Source organism: Neomonachus schauinslandi, chromosome 3 (genome assembly GCF_002201575.2).
Source record: "Neomonachus schauinslandi chromosome 3, ASM220157v2, whole genome shotgun sequence".
Lineage (NCBI taxonomy): Eukaryota > Metazoa > Chordata > Mammalia > Carnivora > Phocidae > Neomonachus > Neomonachus schauinslandi.
This window is the reverse complement of record NC_058405.1, coordinates 61228324-61249559: the sequence shown is the minus strand read 5'-3', so window position 1 is coordinate 61249559 and position 21236 is coordinate 61228324. Positions and strand designations below refer to the sequence as shown.

General features: G+C 47.3%; 1 protein-coding gene across 1 annotated transcript in view; it reads left to right on the top strand.

The window, feature by feature from the left end:
- Positions 1-21236, top strand: part of DHRS12 (dehydrogenase/reductase 12) — a 47420-nt gene that overhangs the window by 21986 nt on the left and 4198 nt on the right. The window contains 6 exon segments of the mRNA XM_044913597.1: positions 873-885; positions 888-964; positions 2352-2424; positions 13316-13324; positions 18440-18501; positions 19757-19870. Of these exon segments, the coding sequence (XP_044769532.1) occupies positions 873-885; positions 888-964; positions 2352-2424; positions 13316-13324; positions 18440-18501; positions 19757-19870 (348 nt within the window).

Below are 21236 nucleotides of genomic sequence, written 5' to 3'. Positions count from 1 at the left end.
CTGACCTGTAGGGTCAGTTCTCAGGTCTCTGTGGCAGCAGGAGTCTCTGCCTTGGGTTCGGGGTAGGTCACAGATGCCCGCTGCGGCGCAGAGGGCATGTCCTTGCCCCACGGCATACTTAGACTATAAGCCTGATTCCTGTGCCGGGGACAGAGAAGGGGCTGAACAGCCAATATACATTAATCGTCTCCATGTACGGCTGTGTGCACCACCCAGAGGCAAGAGGGGGGCATTCAGCATGACTCCTTCATCAAGAAGTCCCCGGTATACTACGGGAGGGAGCTGCGTCCAGCAGTGACTATAACACAAGGTGGAAATTGATAAACATCATAAGCAAGGACTGAGTCACAAAGGAAGGCGTCATCTAGTAATTACGATGTACCTTAGATCTAGTCTTAAGAGCAAAATATTGACAAAAACCCTAAATGATCGACAGGAGGAAGCTCTACACAGCCATGCTGAAGTATGTTAGGTAACCATAAAAGAAAGAAGGCAGGCTTATAGATAGTTTAAAAAAAACCTCTAAAATATATTAAGTGAGAAATAAGGATGCAGAGCAATGTATAGTTTGATCCTATTTGTATGGAAAGGGGGCACATATTTATAATATGTATATCATGCTTAATATACATAATATATATTATGCTTTAAATATATGTATATAACTACTGTATGTGCTTAAAATATTTCCGGATGATTAACAAGAAACTGTTAGCAGTGGTTTACTGCTGAGGAGTGAGACTGCTACTTTCCATCTTGTATTATCCTCCAAACTATTTTATTTTAAAAACACACATATGTATTTTTTAAATTAAAATATGCTAATTTATATCTTTTTTTAAAGAGCTTTATAACTTTTTTTTCTGGTTTAGAACATCTTTCTGCACATGTGGATTTGTCTGATCCCAAGAAAATCTGGAAATTTATTGAAAAATTCAAGCAGGAAAATCAACTCAGTGTTCTGGTAAGTTTTATAAACCTAAGTAGAGGATAAATCTCGTGTGTGTACATTTTTCATCTATGTGGATACGGACTGATATGTAGGTCTGTGGGTCTTTAAGACGACATCTTAGTGAGAATCCTCTATGGTGAGGCCTGCTCATGCAATCAGGTTTACTCACCGGCCTCAAGGGGAGACCCAGCACGTTGTGGGGAACGGGAGGGGACCACCCACTGGGTAGATACTATGGGAAGATGAGGACATTCCATTTTTCATAAAATGATGATGTGTATATCTGTATTCCTAAGCTCTGTAGATTTGGGCATGTGTGTATTAAAATTAGGGGTTCTGGGAAAAATAAAAATAAAAAGTTTGGTCCAAAAGAATGCCTGCTGCAGACCAGCAAACCTTTTAGTAACACAGTGTGGAACTCCACAGAGAGCTGGGAGGACTCAGGTGGGATGGTACGTGTCTGCCCCTCCCAGATGCTTTGCATTGAGCCGAGCTGCTTTTCTATCTGAACAGCTTCTGATGTGCTCCAAAATGCCCATTTGGGCCAAGGTCTGGTCTTGCACTGTCCAGTATGGCTAGGGAGCATTGGAAGTGTAGCTAGTCCTAACTGAAGTGTGCTGTAAGGGTAAGAATGAGTCAATTTCAAAGACTTGGTCTGGAAAAAAAAAAAGCAAACCATCTCATTAAGATTTTTATAATGATTGCATGTTGAAATGATACTATTTTGAATATACTGAGTTCAATAAAATATATTATTAACATTTACCTGCTTCTTTTTTTCTTAAGATTTTATTTATTTATTTGACAGAGACACAGTGAGAGAGGGAGCACAAGCAGGGGGAGTGGGAGAGGGAGAAGCAGGCTTCCCGCTGAGCAGGGAGTCCGATGCGGGGCTCGATCCCAGGACCCCGGGACCATGACCTGAGCCAAAGGTAGACGCTTAATGACTGAGCCACCCAGGTGCCCCCCCTCCCCTTTTTAAAGATTTTATTTATTTGAGAGTGAGCAAGTCAGATAGCGAGCAAGCGAGAAAGAGAGAACACAAGCAAGGGGAGAGGGATTACCTGCTTCTTTTTATCTTTTTAATGCAGCTACTTTTGAGAAAAATTACATATTTCTATTGGACAGCTCTGGTCTAGGTGCAATCCCAGAGCACCTTACTGAGGATTCGGTTGCCCAGACAACCCCTTGTCATCAGAGATCTCTGCACAGTTCTGTGGCTGAGCTTTCTGCACAAGTGGCGTTTTCCTGGAAGGGGTCTGACGTGAAGGGACAGTTGAGCACAATTATTGTCGTCACTTGGATATGGGACTGGTGGTGGCCATGGAGGTGTGGAGTTTGGAAATGGGTCTTTTGGCCCTGGTTGCCTTTCTTTTGAAAGGGGAACTGTGGTCTCTAGATCAATAATGCAGGGTGTGTGGTCAATAAGACAGAGCTCACTGAAGACAGACTTGAAAAACACTTTGCTACCTGTACCCTGGGAGAGCATGAGCAGTTTTCTTGTTTGTATTTAGCAAAATAAACAGAGACCTAGATGATACCATAGAAGCATCAGAAACACATCAGTCAACTTTTTGGGTTCTTGGTCCTTAGCATGATTGTGTTTGCATCCTTCACTGCATTAAATTTTCTTCATAAGACGCTCTTTTCAAAAAAAAAAAACAACACTCTTTTCATGATTTTTTTTTTTATAATATGTGTTAGTGCCAGAAATACTTAGCATTGTTAAAGCATTTTTTTCCCAGGAAGCTCAAGGCTCATTATAGATGTTATTTTGATGAGGAGCACTGGTTCATCTCAGGTGGAGTGTGCAAATATAAAACCAGCAGCTAAGGGAGCTTCCAGCCAGGGCTGAGGAAGGTATAACCATGAGGCAAGAAGATGGATTGAAAAGGGCATTCAGTTAGAACACAGGACACCTGGATTCTGGTTCCCATTCTGTAATAACAGGTTCACTCATTTTATGCCAGCCCAGTGGTTCTCAAAGTAGGGTTCCTGGACCAGCAGCATGAGCATTACTGGGGAACTTGGTAGGGTCTCTCCCCCAGATCTACTGAAACCAAAACTCTGGGATGGGCCCAAGAAATCTGTTTTAACAAGCCCTCCAGATGATTCTGACGTCCATTAACATTTAGAGAACCAATGTACCAGGCTTTTAACGTCTTTGAGTTTTCTCCTTCTTGAACCAAGGAGTCTGGAGTAAATTCTCTTGGTGCCTTTCAGCTTGGAGATGCCATGAATATGAGCTTCTCTCCAGTATCTATACCATTTCCTCACTGTAAGTTAAGCTTTTAATGAGGCATTTTAATTAAATCTTGTCCTAAATCACAAGATGGCTGGGTGGGGTTCGTGTGGTTGTTGGGGGTCACCGAGGGCATCCATTAATAGCAACCTTCTTCCCACCCAAGAACTGAACAAACTGAGGAGTGAGACAGTGGAGTAATAGCTGAAAACCAGCGTATCACTGTTGTTACTGATGAGGCTAGTTGAAGGGTGTGGTGCAGTGTGAGAGCCAAATGGGTTTCCTAATATCGCAGCCAAGAGCTAGACAGACTCACTCACCTTGTTATAGCTGGCCGGCCCAGGACAGACACCACCTCCTCCTCCCAGGAGAGGAGAAGAGCAGGGAGCAGAGCTGAGCATGCCCAGTTTATTGCTCCCAAATATGCTATTTTTTAAAAAAGATTTCATTTATTTATTTGAGAGAGAGACAGAGATCGTGAGAGATAGTGAGAGAGAACACGAGCAGGGAGGAGAGGGAGAAGCAGGCTCCACACTCAGCAGAGGGCCCGACGCGGGACTCGATCCCAGGACCCTGGGATCATGACCTGAGCCGAAGGCAGATGCTTAACTGACTGAGCCACCCAGGCTCCCCAGCTCCCAAATAGACTAAATTAATTATTGATAATGGCTCCACCTCTCCTGGATTGAGGGAAGAAGGGGCTGAGGGAGGGCAGAATCGTACTCATCACACTCTCTCCATGAGGAAGGAAACAGTGGGAGTGGGGAAGGACCTTTCTCCCCAGTGGTTAGATTGCTCTTCTTTTCTTTTTTTCTCTTTTAACAAATACCCAGAAGCTTGCTATGAAATGGTGCAGGTTTAGTACAAAATATTTTCATCTTTGATTTTGTTCCAAATGTAGTATCTTTGCCCCAAGTACCAAACCCAAATATGGGGTCGAGTTGCCTTATAACTTTATAGGCCGGCGAAGCTTCCTAGAGCCACACACCTGGCCTCCACGTGGGTTCTCAGCAGGACCAGCTTCATGGTTTGTGGGGCCCAGTGTTAAGCAAACATATGGGGCCCCGTACTCAAAAATTATTTTAAGAATTACAATATACTGACAACAGAGCATTAACCTGCTGCTCACCCACCCCCCACCCGCCCTCCATCCGACAGAACTCCGCTGGGCACTGACTGCGCGCTGGGCATCAGGAGTGTTGTGCACACATCACGTGTCATTTAACCCTGGTGAGCACCCTGGGGTGGAGGTCTTCTTACCTCTGCATCACAGATGAAGATACTGGGGCTGAGAGACATTGAATCACTTGACCAAGATCAAGTGGAGGAGCCAGGACTTGAACCCAAGTCCGTCTGCCTCTGGAGTGCGTTACCAGGATACAGTTCTATCACCAGCGGCCTTGCCACCCCGCCATCTTACAGTGAAATACAGGGTGCTAAGGAGCGCTGGGCGGGGGGAGTGAGCAGCCCTGCCCGGCGGAGGACGGGCAGGGCTGGGGCACCATTTGGAGGGCCGGCTGGGACTCTGCCTTTACGGAGTCTGTGTCAGGTGTCACACTCTAAGGGGACTGCCTTTTTGATTATACAGCTGGTGCTGTTGTACTTTTGTACGGCTCCGGTCTGCTTCTAAGGACCTTGATATCTCTTCATTCTCATTTCCTATTTGTGTGAGAAACATTGTATTGATCTTCCCAACCTCTCTGAGAAGCATAATAATTCTCATGCTCTGCTATTTATTCATCCTCTCCAGAGTGGAAGACAGAGTGCATTACACAAAGCAGCAGGATCATGACAGAGGGGGCAGCTGAACGTGGAGAGGTGAAAATATTGTCATTCTTAAGCAGGTCCAGAGCCAAAGGAACAACCCAGACCTCTGAGTCCTAGAAACTGCTGGCTGCCTTTCTAATATGAAACATGTTTTCCCGGCCCAATTATGTAATGTGGGATGGGTTGTTTTCTATTTTCCAAGATTCAGTTGGGCCTCTAGAAACATTTCCAATCTGCAGCCAAACACCAGTGGGTTCCTGACACTCTGAGGACAGGACAACACCAGGACTTGCAGAATCTATAACCAGATCCTAAGGATTTGGAAGCCAGAGGATTGGTTAAATGCAAGATACGATCAGAGCCCACACCTGCACGTGGCCACTTGTGGAGACATCATAGTATATGAATTAGACAAAGTTTGGAAATAATTCCCCTTAACCTGTTGTGGGGCTAGGTGGGGTACAGAGAGATCTTCATAGTTTACCCTTCAGTGGAACAAAATGAGCTGCTCTGGGTAGATCTGTGGGTAGATGCCCTATGAAGGCGAAGTGATCTCGTGAGACAGATTCTGTTTGGTTGCTGCGTTCACCCCTGTGTTTTGGGTGTTCTCAAACCATAGACACTTTGCCTGTTAGCATGCAGTGGTATTAGGCATCTGTACGGAGGAAAGACAGATGGGAGGGGAGGGGAGGCCGCGCTAAGTGCTCTGTTGGCAGCCTGCCACAGCCTGAGCATTAGCGGATTAAACCCACCACATCTTAGCCTCGCTCCCACCCCAGGACACACGACCAGGACACTGAGTCTACCTCCTCCAGGACAGCTGCGTCATCAACTTGTTGACCGTAATAAACAGGCAGTGGTGCCTTAGCTCTTTGGCAGAGGGTGGGGGAGTTCAGTGTAGGTCATTCTGGAAGGACGCACATCAGTGTACAGTAAGTGTTCCGTTGCTTGATGTTCTGTGATTTGGAGATTTGGAGTTCTCTGCTAACTGGCATCTCCCCACACCCAGGGAAAACTGCTATTTAAGGCAGGGACTCAAGGTCCAGATACATCATCATCATCATCATCATAAATAGCACACACTGAGCACTTTCAATGTACTAGGGGTTGCACGAAATACTTTGGGTGGGGGGCCTCATTCAATCCTCATAACAGCTTTACAGATTTTCCAGACAAGGAAACTGAGAGTCAGAAGTGCTCAGAAACCAGAGTCTGTGACTCACTTTACTGAATGAAGGACAACTAAATTATAGTTGGTGCATTTTTTTAGTGCAGGGTCATATCTGTCAGTTATTGCTACATAACAAACAACTCTAATACTCAGAGACATGCGATAACAAGCATGTGTTTTTTGCTGACTCTTCTGCAGGACTGCTGGGCTAATCTCGGCTGGGTTTAGCAGGGTGTTTCAAAGCAGCAGGTTGGAGCCAGAGTATGTTCCAAATGTCTCACATCTTCCTTGGACCATTAGGCTGACCAGGGTATGTTCCCATGGCGATTGCAGAGGTCCAAGTGTGCAAGTACATTTCAAGCCCCTGCTGGCTTCACATCTGCTAACATCCAACTGGCCAATGCAAGTCACTTCATAGAGCCCCAAACCAGAAGCCAGGGAGCATACTCCTCCCACAGAGGTGGGGAAGAGAGGGTGAATATTGTTGACAATAATCTTCCACAACATCTGTTTTATTACATTCTAATTCTTTGGAAATAGGTGATCTGAGCTTGATCTGGTAACTATTTATTAACCAAAATATTTAGTGAACAAAACACTTAATTTGTTCGATAAACGTGCAGAGATCCCCTACTATATGCCAGACACTGTGGTCAGTGATGAGGACTCAGAAATGGAAGGGACTCCTGGTCTAGTGGGAGATTAGACACATAAACGATTTCGGTAAGCTCTCTTTTCATCCATGAAGGGATCTAGGGTGCAAAGCCTCAGAGGAAAGCAAAGAACAGTTCTTCCAGGGTATAATGTTTCCTCAGACACTGTGTGTGTTTGGTACCAGGAATTCTTGTCAATAATCCTTACCCTGAGCTTTACCATGCGCCATTTTGCTTGAAAGACCTCCTTCCAGCTCACAAGCCGTCAAGCTTCCCAGAGAGGCACAGAATTTGGGAAATAGTTAAGTACTGTAGAAATGTCAGCTAGTATTGTGTTAACATCCAAACCCCTTAACTTGGAACTGAAGTCCTTTATTGTCGTACCTCACCTACCTGCTCAAATTTCCTACTTTTTTTCCTACGTGGATCCTTTACCAGTCAGCCCATTATTTTTGGAATGTGCCACTAACAGTTACGTCTCCATGCTTTTGTCCCTGCTGCTCCTCTGCCTGGAATGTCCCCCACTTGGTTAACTTCCACTTCTCCTCCATGATTCAACTGGGCACACCCCCAGTGCGGAGCTTAGTCAGGTGCCCCTCCTTTCAGCTCCCAGAGTACCCTCCGTGAGCTTGTTGCCTCCCGTTAGGAATTACCTGTTGACAGGTTGGTTTCTTGCACAGAGCAGGGATCCTCGAGGGCCCATGCCGCCTGGCCACTAGGAGGCGCTCAATCTGTGTTGGCTGAACAGTCGTCCAGGTGCCCCACCCCTTTAGGACTCTCCACACCTCCCGTTCCTATTCTGTAAAATGTGGATAATGATACTTTTATAGGCTAGGTGTTAGGATTAAAGAAAGGACTGTAAGTTACTTACCCAAAGGAAATCACTCACATTCACACGAAAACAGGCCCGTGAATGCTTAAGCTGCTTGATTTTTATTCAGAGTCACCCCAAACTAGAAACAACCCAGATGTCCTTCAGCTGGTGAATAGATAAACTGCGGCCCTTCCACACAACGGAATGCTATTCGGCAATAAAAAGGAACAAAGTCTTGATGTAGGCAACAATGTGGATGAATCTTGAATGAACTGACAAAAAAGTCAAGCCAGACCTGAAAGGGTACATACTGTGTGATTCCATTTACATGACATTCTGGGAATGGCGAACCTATAGGGACTGAGAACAAACACATCAGTGACTGCAGGGTGCTTGGGGTGGAAGGAGGGATGACTATGGAGGGAATGGGTGACCGTGAGGAAATACTTGGGATGAAGGAACTGTTCTGAACCATGCCATAGTCTAATGCATTTACTCAACGCTGTGCATTTACAAAAACTCACAACTGTACACACACACACAGATGCAGAGTTTTACTGTGTGTAAAAAAGTATAAACATACAGTTGACCCTAGAACAACATAGGTTCAAACTGCACTGGTCTACTTATACGTGGGTGTTTTTCAATAGCTACAGTACTATAAATGCACTTTCTCTTCCTTATGCTCTTCTTAATAATGTGTTCTTTTTTCTAACTTACTTTATTATTAGAATATAGCATATGATATATATTTAAATACGTGTTATTTGATTGTTTATATTATTAGTTAAGTCTTCCGGACAATAGTAGGCTATTAGTAGTTAAGTTTTGGGGGGGTCAAAATTATACACAGCTTTTTTTTTGTTTGAAGAATTTACTTATTTATTTTAGAGAGGCAGGGAGAGGGAGAGAGAGAGAGAGAATCCCAAGCAAACTCTGTACTGAGCAGAGCCCGATGAGGGGCTTGATCTCACGACCCTGAGATCATGATCTGAGCTGAAATCAAGAGTCGGACACTTAACCGACTGAGCCACCCAGATGTCCCTATACACAGATTTTTGACTGCATGGGGGGTTGGTGCCCCTGACCCTGTGTCGTTCAAGGGTCAACTATGTGTGTATGTGTGTATGTGTGTTTTTTTATATATGAAAGAAAAAAGAAAGAAAAGCATTGTAACTTTCAGCACAATGTCTGGCATGTAGTAAGTCCATTTCTTAGTGAGAAGCAGATTATTACGGTTGTTTTTTGGTGCCTTTTCTTAGTAATCAGTGAGCTCCTAGAAGGGGAGGACTGTATTTTCTTCAGCTTTGAGTGCAGATCACCCCGCACGTGCCTGATAGTAGCAGGTGTTCAGAAGTATCAGTTGGTGAGGAATAAATGCAGAGGCACCTTTCAGGCTGTGCTGTGCAGAGGTGGGGGGGGTCACTTCCTGGCCCACCTGCTCCAAGGACCGTGGGGTGCACAACGGCTGGTGAAGGATTAAACAGCAGGCTTTCAGTCTAGGAGAGCCTCTTAACCCCAGATTTTATGTTTCCTGAGAGCCCGTATCGTTCTGGGCAAAATCGGGAAGGGGACAGTAGTCCCAAAAGATGACCAGCCAGCCCCAGTGCTTATTGAGGTTTCTCTTGTTCCTCCACTCTCATCATTATCCTAGAATTTTCTCTGCACTGCCTTTCCCCTAAGAAGCCACTGAAAAGGAAGGAGAGAGGAGGATGGAGAAGGAGAGGGCCACCATCCAGCTACATCAGAGGTCTCCCTGAGGTTTCCTTTTACCATTTTGGAGTCTGGACTCCAAGGTGCCCAGACTCTTCTGGTCTCTTCAGGAAATCAAATGAATGGCTGCTAGAGTATTACCTAGGCCCCAGCAAGGCCAGTATGGTCTCAGCATTATTCCACATTCTGGACCATTCTCAGTCCTCTCCCTTATTTCTCCTCTCTCCCCTCCCTCTAAACATCTGTCTCTTTTCCCTCATTCCCTTAGGCCAACACTACTTGCTGGGTCCCAGCTCACAGCTAAGGACACCAAGGGATCTGTTCTCATCTTAGCAGGTGCCATCTTAGGACTTGTATGTGGGGGTGAGGTATGGGAGGAGGCATTTATTCAAGATCACCTTTTTTTTTCTGATGAGTATTCACTTAAAAAGTGGGGAAATAAAAATATATGAGAGTAATAAAAAAAAACCCTGTAATTCCATCATTAAGAAATAACCACTGGTAACATTTTTGGTCTATTTTCTTTAAGCCTTTTTCGATGCATGTCCCCTACTCTCATCTGGAACCACACTGTATATATCATTCTGAGTCCTATGTTTTCCCACTTAACATTATATTTTAAATGTTTTCTCACATCATGTAATATCCTTTAAAATGTTACTTCTATTTAGAATGAGTCTATTGGATGAATGTTCCATAATTTATTTAACTAACCCCCTATTGTGGGATATTTAGCTTGTTTCCAACTTCTCACTATTGAAAATGACTCCGTGATAAATGCTTTTGTACATATATTTTTGTTTACATCTTTGGTTATTGCCTTAGGATGGGTCCCTAGTTGTGAAATTACAGAGACCTAGTGTGTGAGCATTTTTAAGACTTTGATATATATTAACCAAATTACTCTCCAGAAAAACTGTAGCAATTTATATTCCCACCAGCACTGGAAGTGCTTATTTTTTTTACTTCCTATTGTTCTCAAGTGAATGATCTTTGCAAAACTGATGGATGAGATATGACATCTTATTTTCCTTTGCATTTCTTTGGTTGCTAGTGATATTGAAGTTGGTGGTGTTGGTGGTAGTTTATTGGCCGTTTGTATTTCTTTTGTAATTGCCTGTTCATGTCCCTTGCCCATTTTTCTATTGAGATCGTTATCTCTTAAAATTGCCTTATAAACCTTCTTTGGCACATTTACCCCAAGTCCTCCCCCCACCCCAGTTTGGCAAATTCTTTTTTAGTTTTGTTTTTGATGTTTCGGTTTGCCACACAGAAGTTTACATTTTTTATGTAGTCAGGCTGAATACTTATCATTAAGACTGATTTATTCACTTTTATGATAAAAAAAATCCCGTTATTCGAAATAATTACATTCCCCCCCTATTTTCTTATAACATTTTCTTAGCTTTTTAATGCATCTGGAAGTCACTTTTGAATAGGGTAGGTAAGGAGCCTTTCTTTTTATTTCTTTCTCTTTCATGCTCTCTCCCTTATATTCTTTTTTTTAAAGATTTATTTATTTGAGAGAGAGAGAGAGAGTGTGTGTGTGTGTGTGTGTGAGCATGGGGGGAGGTGCAGAGGGAGAGACAGAGAAAGAGAATCTCAAGCAGACTCCCCACTGAGCAGGGAGCCTGACACGGGTCGTGATCCCAGAACTCTGAGATCATGACCTGAGCCAAAATCAAGAGTCAGATGCTTAACTGACTGAGCCACCCAGGCGCCCCTCTCCCTTGTATTCTTAATAAACAGTGTCACACAGCACTGCTTATTTATTGCGTATGCTTTCCTTTCTTTTGAGTTGTGATGCCGTCTTTATTGTATACCAAATTCTCATTAAGTTGCTTCTCTTTCTGAGCTCTAGTCTGTTCTACTGATCTATTAATTATTATGTCAAGACCACACTATTCTAATTATTCACAGTACATTTTAATATCTTCTAGGGCAAGCCCCAGCTCATTACTTGTCTCATCCTTAAGATATTTTAACCCACAGGATTGGTAGGTTAGGGTGAGGAGGCAGATTTTACACAACAGGGGAGATGGGTGGGGTCTGAAGCTCTTGAAATCACAAATAGGATCACCCCCACCTCCACCACCCACATTCAGAAGGATTCTGGAGCCATGGGTGAGGCTCTGGGGAGTTCTGTCTGGCCCTTCTAAGGAGAAAGAATGAATGAATCCAAAAGTTTGAGATCTTTGCCCATTGGCTTTTGGTTTCCTGCCAGCCAGTGAGGCTGCTTTGGATGAGGCACAAAACCCTCCCAGAGTTGAGCTCCTGGCCACGTTGTTCCTGGGCCTCCCCACCTGCCCCAGGGGTGGGGTCTGGGCTGCTGTGGCACTCAGGGCAGGACTGAGCTCTCTCTGGGCTCTGCTGGGACTGCTCCTCTGGTCTCCCTGCCCCAGTCTGGAAAGTCAGTGGTGTGCCTGGAACTCCTCCTGGCCTGTGGGCCCAGGGCCTCATCTGATTACCTGGCTGGGATTCAGCAGGTGTTTTTAAAGAAGTGTTACTCATAGCAGTTCTATCTGGCCTTCATTTGGGGGAATTTTAAAAACAAAATCCCAATTAAGCACCTTCATGCTTTTAATGAGCAGAGGCCCCAGTGCCCACACTTAGGTTCTCCCTGCTGTAAAGCAGGTGCTCTCATTGTGTCCCAAGAGTGGCAGTCAAGAGCCTCCCTCATATGTGACAGCGGGGAGCAAATTCAGTCATCTTGCTCCAGAAACACTGGTTTTGCTGGTGCACCATGAGGGTTGGACTTTGGATGGCCTGGGGAGGATGAGGAAGCCACAGCATTTTAACACTTGTGTGAGTGACATGGAGTCAGGGCAACTGACCAGGGCTCGCCCCTCCCCCATCAGGTGGATCCTTCCCATTAGCATTCATAAATGTCCATTTCCTTGTCTAAAAACAACAAGAGCAATAACTTTGCTACACTCCACCTTACGGTGACTAGCCGTCTGGATTTCCCCAGGACTAAGTGGATTCCCAGCATGGAGGACTTTTAGTGACAACACTAGGGGAGTCCTGGGCGAGCTAGGATGAGTCCCTGCTCCACACCCTGCTCTGTCTTCCTCCTCTCCTTCCCAGCTGGTTTCTATCTTCCCTTCCTCACTTCCTGCTCACTCTGCAACCACTCCATCCTGGTTTTCTCCCCAACCATTGGCGACTCTTGCTAAGGTCCCCTGTGACCCTTGTGTTGCCTCCATTCTGCTGGGACTGCTGTGACCCTTGTGTTGCCTCCTGACCCCCAGCAGCACTTGACATGGCTGTCCGGACTCCCGGGGAGCGCGGTCCGCATAGGCCCTCTGCTTCCACTCTTGAGTCATGGCTCCTCCTGTCCCTGCTCCATCTTCTTCAGGCTCCAGAGCTGGCGTGACCTGGAAAGACCGTAGTCCCACCCAGCCCAGTCCTGGCCTCCTCCCTTATCCCCCTGCTCTCTGTGAGGATCTCACCCCTGCCTGCAGCCCCACATGCCTGCCATCATTGGCTCTGGCTGCCCAGAGGTCTCCATGTAGCCCCGGTCTCTCTTCTGAGCTCCAAGTTCATATCTCAAATGCCTCCTACTTAGCTTGTCCAAAATTCGGCTCTCGATCTTCCTCACCGATCTGCTCCTCCTCTAGTTGAGCCCACCTCAGTAGGTGGCATGACGGTGCACCCACCCACTCATCCTTGGCGCCTCCCCTTCCTCACCTCCTGTACGTAGTTTATCTGAAGCGGCCTCCGTCACATGCTTTCAGCCTGTCTGCTTCTCTTTATGTCCACACTAGCACTACCCAAGCACCCCGGTCCCTGCGACGGAATGTGTAAACTAGGGCTCTCGGTGCCCTCTCCTGCCCCCACACCCCAGTGGCTTCCTCCATAAAGCTGACAGAGTGATCCTTAAAAATGCAAATTTGCTTCCTTCTGCTTGAAATCAGCGCTTGGTGTCATGAAATCTTGATGTCATTGGCATTGACCTTCCAGCCTCACCCAGCCCCACTCTCCGCCTTGCTCACAGCTTCAGCCACCCTCGGTTGAGCCTCTTTGCCCAGATTGTGCTCCACACCTGGAACACCCTCCTCCCTGTCCCAACGCCCCCTCCCACCCTTTCCACTTCTTCTCTGCCTCTCCTCTAAATCTTAGATGCCACCTCATTGCTAATGTGGGCCCCCATTCCACCCCCATGTGCTCATAACAGTGTGCACACACTCTTCCATCACGGTACTTACCTGAACAGTGAGTGTGGGTTAATTACGTAACAACCTGCTTAATGCCTATCCATGCCGGGAGAATGCATGGGGGCAGGGGGCCTCACAGTACCCCTCATCCTTAGCACCGGGGCTGGCATTTAGCAGGCCCTTGATAAACACTTGCTGAATGAATGGAACTGGATAGGGAGGATGAGTTGAGGTTGGGGGCAAAGGGAAAAATCTGACTCCCCCTCACTGCTGTCTGACCCCAAACCAAGAATACCGCATAAGAAGCTGATGACTCAGATGCTTCCTAATGCCTCATTTTCTGTGGGAACCTGTGTTGCTTGTCTCCCCAGGTGATATGATCTTGGAAACGGTCTCTATATACCTTGTAAGGTCAGTGTGTGAGTCTCCCACGATCCCTATGGGATGTTCTGTTACTGCACACATGGAGAAGTACCAAATGGGATTCCCCAGTGCAGGTGTCTGCTCCTTTAAGATCTACACCAGTAACTTTCCAGAGCCAGAGTGACAGTTCTTTCAAGCTGGCTTTGAAGGTATCTGAATAGAAATACTCCTCAGTTGTCTTATGCTAAAATGTAAAATTTACAATATATTTTTCTCATCAAGCAATATTTAATGCTATTCAAATATACTAAACTCAAGATATTTTATGATTTTAGGAGCACCACGGATTTTTTTGTTGAGATATAATTGACATAGAACATTATGTTAGTTTCAAGTTTAATGAATTTAATATTTGGCTAGGAATGTGGTTTTCATAATGCTTTAAGAGAGCTGCACATCTCTCTTTCAGCATCACCCGGACATGACACAGTTTTACCTCCCTTCCTAATTAGCTTATAGAGAGAGATTTGCTTCAAGTTATGCACCCATGTAATAAAGGTCCTTGTTGCCATATTTAGAAGACTGTGTCCAACATAAATTCCACTCCCAAATCTCTTTCTTATAATGAACCTCCATCAACATAATGAGTTCCTTGGAAGGAAGACATTGTGTAAATTAAAAATACTAATGAGTCATAATGATAATGAATTATTTTCCCTATTACTGGGAGCAGGACTAACCTTGGGCACATTTTCCAGCAGCTGAAGGTGCCTTCCCTAGACCTAGGATTGCCCTCCTCTGGGACCCCGTTCTCTAAAATTTCTTCTTCTTCTTCTTCTTCTTCTTCTTCTTCATCTTCATCTTCATCTTCATCAAAACTCTGAATCCCCCAAACGTCTCTGATCCTATCTGGTCAGTCTTGGAGGAAAGGAAGTTACCAAACTGGTTCACACTCAAATATGAGTGACCAAAGCATCTGTTAGCCATTTCCAACAGTGCCCTGCCAGTACCACCTGGATGTTGTTATTTTTTTTAAAAAGATTTATTTATTTGAGAGAGAGAGAGAGAGAGAATATGTATGCCAAGGGTTGCGGGGGGCGGGGGGCAGAGAGAGAGGAAAGAATCCTGAGCAGACTCCATGCTGAGCACAGAGCCCAACGCGGGGCTGGATCTCACGACCCTGAGATCATGACCTGAGCCAAAATCTAGAGTGGATGCTTAACCGACTGAGCCACCCAGGTGCCCCCTGGATGTTGTTATTTTGAATGGTGGCTGATTAGCACAGAATAACTGGCAGACTTTCTAGCTAAGCCGAGTATCTTCGGGACTGTTAGGTTATAAGTAACAGGAACCACTGAAGCCAAATGGGCAAAAATAATTTATTAGTGGGCTTACAAGGGCACAGCCCTCACAGAACTCGGTGGCAGAGGCACAGCTGGGCTTTGGGCAGGTCAGGGATAGGACAGCACTGCTGTGAGGAACCGGGGTAAACGTCTTTCTCTGGGATGGTTGTCCACAGACTCATCACAACTGTTTCGCTCTCTCCTCCTCTGCTCTTCCATGCACGTGGGCCAAATATGGCGCCCTTGAGTCAACCTGCCCTCAGTGCAAGGGTTCTGTTTCCACACTCTTGGGGGAGGGGGGAGCTTGAGGCCACATGGGACAAACAGTGCCTGGCTCAGGGTAACAACTTCGTTATGTGTTTTTTTTGTTTTAGACAGGATGTGGGGCCCACCCCTGAGGGGAGGGGTTGGGGTACCTCTCCAAAGAAGTCTACGACATCAGGCCAAGGAGTTTTTTGCTTAGTTCAGTAGGGAACCCCGGATGTTGAAGGGCTTTGGGGGAGGAGAATGACATTGATTTGTGTTAACAACAAGACTGTAATGGGCTCTATATGAGTGGGGCGAAGAGCTCCTGGTGCCAAGTTCATCCTCAGGGAATAATGACTTGCAAACAATGGGATACATTCCCACTCTCTTGGCATCAGTGTCGCCTGGGACTGAATGTGGTTTAATGAGTCAAGAAAAGGGAAATTTGCCATTTGTTTTCCACTTTGTATGCCCTTGCTGGGAACTTGGATAAGTCACCAAACCTCTTTGGGATTCTCTTGATTCCAATTCTTTTAATAAAAAATTTTACACACACACACACATGCGCACACACATACATACATTACTTACATATTTTTATGTTATTCTTTTAGCAGATTATTATTCTGTTTCTCTTTGCTGGCCTGAAAAGACTCTGAAGGTACATGGGCAGGGCCTCAGAAACCCAGCTGGGAGTCACAAGGATTATAAATCACTAGTGGTCAGGAAAAAAAGATGCTTCACCTCCTTCTCAGGGAGGAGAAATGTGTGCTGCGTGTGAAGAGCTACACAGGTTCTTTATAATGATGAAGCTGGTGATCTGGGAGGCAGAAAGCACACAGAAGCAAATGATATCTCAGATCTGCTCCTTTGGCAGGTGGGTGGGCATGGGAGAAGGGCAGGGAAAGGCCTGTTTTGCGGATTTGGGATGAGCGAGATTTTAAAAAGATAGAAAAGCCCTTGAAGGGCCTCTTGCTAAAAACTGTGCTGTTTCTCCAGGAGTCTTTAAAAAGCACCTACCACTTGGCTGTACCCTAGAGGAGAGAATTTGGCGGGAAGAATGGTGCAGCCAATCCTCCTGCAGGTGACTCTGTTAACATTTAAATCAGGTGTGTTCTCCTAGGGGATGAAGCAGGAAACAAAACACACAACCATCTCCTGGGTAGGGTGGGGAGGAGCAGAGGGGCTCACCCTGGCTCTCCTGCATCCAAGGCCAGGAGAGAGGAGGTGTGCCCAGACAGGCCCGGTGAGCAAGCCCAGCCCTCAGCCTCGCTGGGCACGGACAGCTGGGCCTCCCGGAGGAGGGGGCTGCAGGCCTGCTGTGTGGACCCTCCTTCTAGCCTTCATTTCCTTTACTCAGGAGTCATTTATGACAATCCGTCGTGGCAGGCTGACGGGGCCGATAGCTTTTGGCAGAGGTCCTTTCTGCTTCTCGCAAATTAAATCACAGAGAGCGCCACGGGCAGTGAATACAAAGAAAGTGTTCAAGGCCACTGGATGGAGGGGAACAGCTGTTGGAGACCAAGTGTTCATGAGACTTCAAAATCCACATATACTAACAAGGCAGGCCCCTCCAAAAATAAATTGGGACATGGACACCTAAGAATGCTATCTGGGATGAAAGTCAAAACTCGGAATTACAAATAACAAGACAGAAATGAAATCTACAACAGACACGCACCGAGAGCTTCCCGGTCCACGCACGCACGCGTTTTTCTCGTGCTACAAACCCCTCTGATCCTGGGAGGGGGGCTGGCCAGCTCTGATCTCCCTCTTACAAGTAAAGAAACCAAGGCTGAAGTTGCTACGGTGACTCGCCCTCCGTCACACTGCTGGTAGGTGCCCAGATCCAGACTCTGAGCGCCCTCCAGGGCCCTGTCCGTGGTGCCAGGCTTCTCTGGCGGCTCGGGTCTGAGCCAGGCACTGGCAGCGGTGGGTGGAGCTGGCCAAGCAGAAACTCCCAGCAGTGGCCCAGAAAAGAGCCCAGGGTGCTGCCACTTGGAACCCTTGCGTGTTTCCCACCTCATGTTAAAAAAAAAAATACAGATAGGGCGCCTGGGTGGCTCGCTCGGTTAAGTGTCCAACTCTTGGTTTCGGCTCAGGTCATGATCTCATGGGTCATGGGATTGAGCCCCATTTCAGGCTCCTCGCTCAGCCTGAAAGATTGAAAGATTCTCTCCCTCTGCCCCCGCCCCACACATGAGCATGCACGTGCGCTCTCTCTCAAAATAAATAAATACATCTTTAAAAAATAATAAAAAACAAAAAAATATTTAAAAAATACAGAAAGGCATGAGGACATATAAATAAGAGTTCCACCATTCAAAGATAAGCATTTTAAACATTTTAGCGCACCAAAATATCATCCTTGGAGATATTTCCTGTTTCGACACCTTTCCTCGCAAAAAATGAGATTCTGTTGTGCCTGCCGTGTTGCAACTTCTTATTCTGTATAGTGTGACTATCTCTCCAGGTCACATACACTTCAATAGTATTTTTTCTCATTTTGTTAAAAATGTGTGTTTTATGATAACAGAAATAATCCTAGAATTATATGCTCATTGTAAAATATTCTAATTCAAGGAGTGCAGAAATGGATAGCAAAGAAAGCCAATGTTTCACTTCATCCCACCCTGGGGACGTAAGCAGTATTGCTAAATTTCTTATTTCCTGCTCGTCCTTTTCTGTGTGCAGACCAGATATAACAAACATACACGCATGTATCAGCTTCTCCCCACCGTGGGCTCCTAGACTGCGCTGCAGTTGGCATCTCCCCCTCCTCTTCCTCTCGGGACAGGAGGCCCCAGTCCTGGGAGAGGAGAGTGTCATGGGACCAGAGCAGGAAGCATCACAGGGCTAGTGACAGCATTTGGATTTGAAAACACTCTGGGGTGGTGGGTGGTGGGTGGGGGACGGCAGCGTAGGGGGCCACTTACCCTCCTCCAGGGCCACTGAGCGGCAGGGCCCCACGGCACAGTCCACTGCCCGCCGCCCTCCCAGAGCACGCTGCCTCCTCAGGTGTGTATATTCTCACGACTGCCCTGATCCCTGCGTTGCAGGAAGAACTAGACCCCAGAGCAGCGAGTTGACCTCTTGGGAAGTTCTGTAGGTTTGATTTTGTTCCTGATGGCAAGTCGGTGGTCCCACATTTGCTGCCCCAACTGTCCTAAGGGGGGCATGTTGTCCACATCCATGGGAGGAGCCGAATTCTGTCCGGTGGGCGCATGGGCTTTCTCTCTGGTCACCTGAAACCAGGCAGTCGGGGGCCAGACTGGACAGCATCCGGGTGGGCCTAGAGAGGAGCTGAAGATAGCTGGGAGGTCACGATGGGGGTCTGCCTGGTGCTTCTTCCTCGGGACACACATACTTCAGCAGGAGTTCCTGACATGTGGACTGGGATTCCTGAATCCTCATTTGGGCGGTAGAGGCTTCTCAGAAGCCCGCTCCGAAGAGCACCTTCGCCTCCCTACTCCCACCTCCTGTCACGGCTGGGTGGCTGATGCCCACACATGGCCTATGAATTCCCTGTGGAAAGGGAGGAAGAACCATCCACGAGCCGTGTTAGAGACCCCAGCCCTCACCGAGGCTTTGCCCTGATGTCATCTGAGAGTTGGCAGAGCATCAGGAAAGGGAGGCTTCTGGAGAGCAGGGGCAGCTGCAGAAGGCATTCAGGTCAGGGGTGGGCAGGTGCATTTCCCTGAGAACATGCTGCTCAGATGGGAGGGGCCGGGCTAATGGAGCCGGTTCTCTCCTAATGGGTTAAAATGACCCAAATCAGAGAAACCAGGAGGAAGGCAGTTTGCGGACGCTGCCTTTTCTCTGCCTTAGTGGGCAGAATGACCACTCCCCCCACCCCTGATGTCCATGTCCTCGTTCCTGGAACCAATGACTATGTCACCTTTCCTTGGCAGGAAGGGACCTTGCAGAAGTGATACTGAGACAGGGAGAGTATCCTGGACTATCCAGGTGGGTCCAGTATCATCACAAGGTTCGTTCTAAGAGGAAGGCCGGAGAGCCAGAAGAAAAGGAGGAGATGCGCGGCTGGAAGAACAGGTCATCTGGGTGGTGCGGTCAAGGAGAGCAAGTGGAAGCTCGAGAAGGCAAGGCGCAGATTCTCCCCTCCAATTTCCAGGAGGAGCACAGCTCTGCTGACATCTTGATTTCAGACCTCTGACTTCCAGAACCTAGAAAATGCATCTGCATTGTTTTAAGCCACTAAGTTTGTGGTCATTTCTTCCATCACCAACAAGAAAATTAATACACTGCTTGACAGAGAAGAGGGTTGGGAGGGTTTTGTAAGTTTTTGTTTGTGAATGTCTATCATATTTATTTCAGGTACCAGTCTCCTCAGGAGGAATGTTGGTTCCGAAATTGAACACCCATGATCTACAATCAGAAAGGACAGCACTTAGTGGAATGAGGGTCTATGCACAGAACAAGGTGAGTGACGCGGTTTTGTCAAGACTGCATTTTTTTTTTAAAGATTTTATTTATTTATTTGAGAGAGAGAGAATGAGAGACAGAGAGCACGAGAGGGAAGAGGGTCAGAAAGAGAAGCAGACCCCCCGCCGAGCAGGGAGCCTGATGTGGGACTCGATCCCGGGACTCCAGGATCATGACCTGAGCCAAAGGCAGTCGCTTAACCAACTGAGCCACCCAGGCGCCCCAAGACTGCATTTTATTAATGTACCACCTGGGCTCTTTTCCAAAACAAGGCTGATTCTGGGATACACATTAATTTGGATCTTAGCAGTTGCCAGCAGCACCTGGAAAGTTCCCTGGCCCAGAGGAGCCCCCTCTGGAGGCGCCAGTCATGGCTGTGCTCAGACCCGAGGGGTCTTCATTATGCTCTTGGGAGAAGCCACGAAAGCTGCCGCCTCTCTTCTTGGTGTTTCCCAGGCTCGCCCACAAAGAAATTGGTGAGGGCTGGTGCCCCCCTCCCCACCCCTGAGCAGGAGAGAGCCTAGCAGAGGTGCCCTTGGCCTGCATGGCTCAGAGGGAATAAGGATGGCGGGAGGTCACTCTTCTCCCCTGTGGGCGGCCCTGGGCTCCCCAGCGACAGATGCCACAGGAGCATGCCACGTTCCCTGGGCTCACTGTGAAGGGCGTGCACCGTCCATCCTGGAGGAATGGAAGGCAAGCGTCCAGATCTCTTACCTGCTCTTAGGTATGGTCGTACCGCCATATGTCAGGTGTGACAGCTATTTCTAAGAGCCCGATCTAGAACTTCCGCATTGACGTTCTTGCCCTTAAACGCACCGGTGGGCTCCCTCGTTGTGTGTGAGGCTGCCAGCACCCATCAGCTTCCCTGTTGCTGGTGTCAACTGTCTCGGAGGGCCGCCTTGCCCGGCACTCCCACCTCCACCTCTGCCCTCTGTGCGCCCTGAGTGTGCCCCACTTTTGCTCACTGACCCTGCAGACCAATCCTGGCGGATTATCTCCCATGACTCAAAATCCTGACGTTCCAAAGAGCCACACTGCTTTACAGTTTTCCCAGGGGGCATGGGAATAAACCACTCACTCATCAAAGAGGCCCGGATGGAGTTCTTTGCAAAGCATGAGCAAGCAGCCCCGGGGTTCGGCAGCAGCCGTGATGCAGTGGAGGTGCACGTGGGGTGCGGGGGGGGGGGGGTTCCAAGCACCTCCAGTATGGGTCCCACACGCCAAGGCAGGAGTTGGTTCAGGTATGACTGGACACGTGCTCAGTGCTAGCCTGCGCTGGGGGCCTGAGCTTCGACAGCCCGCGGGACAGACCCTGCCCTCACCCGGAGTGCGTACAGCAGAGAACAGAGGGGCACGACCCACTTGGGAAAGG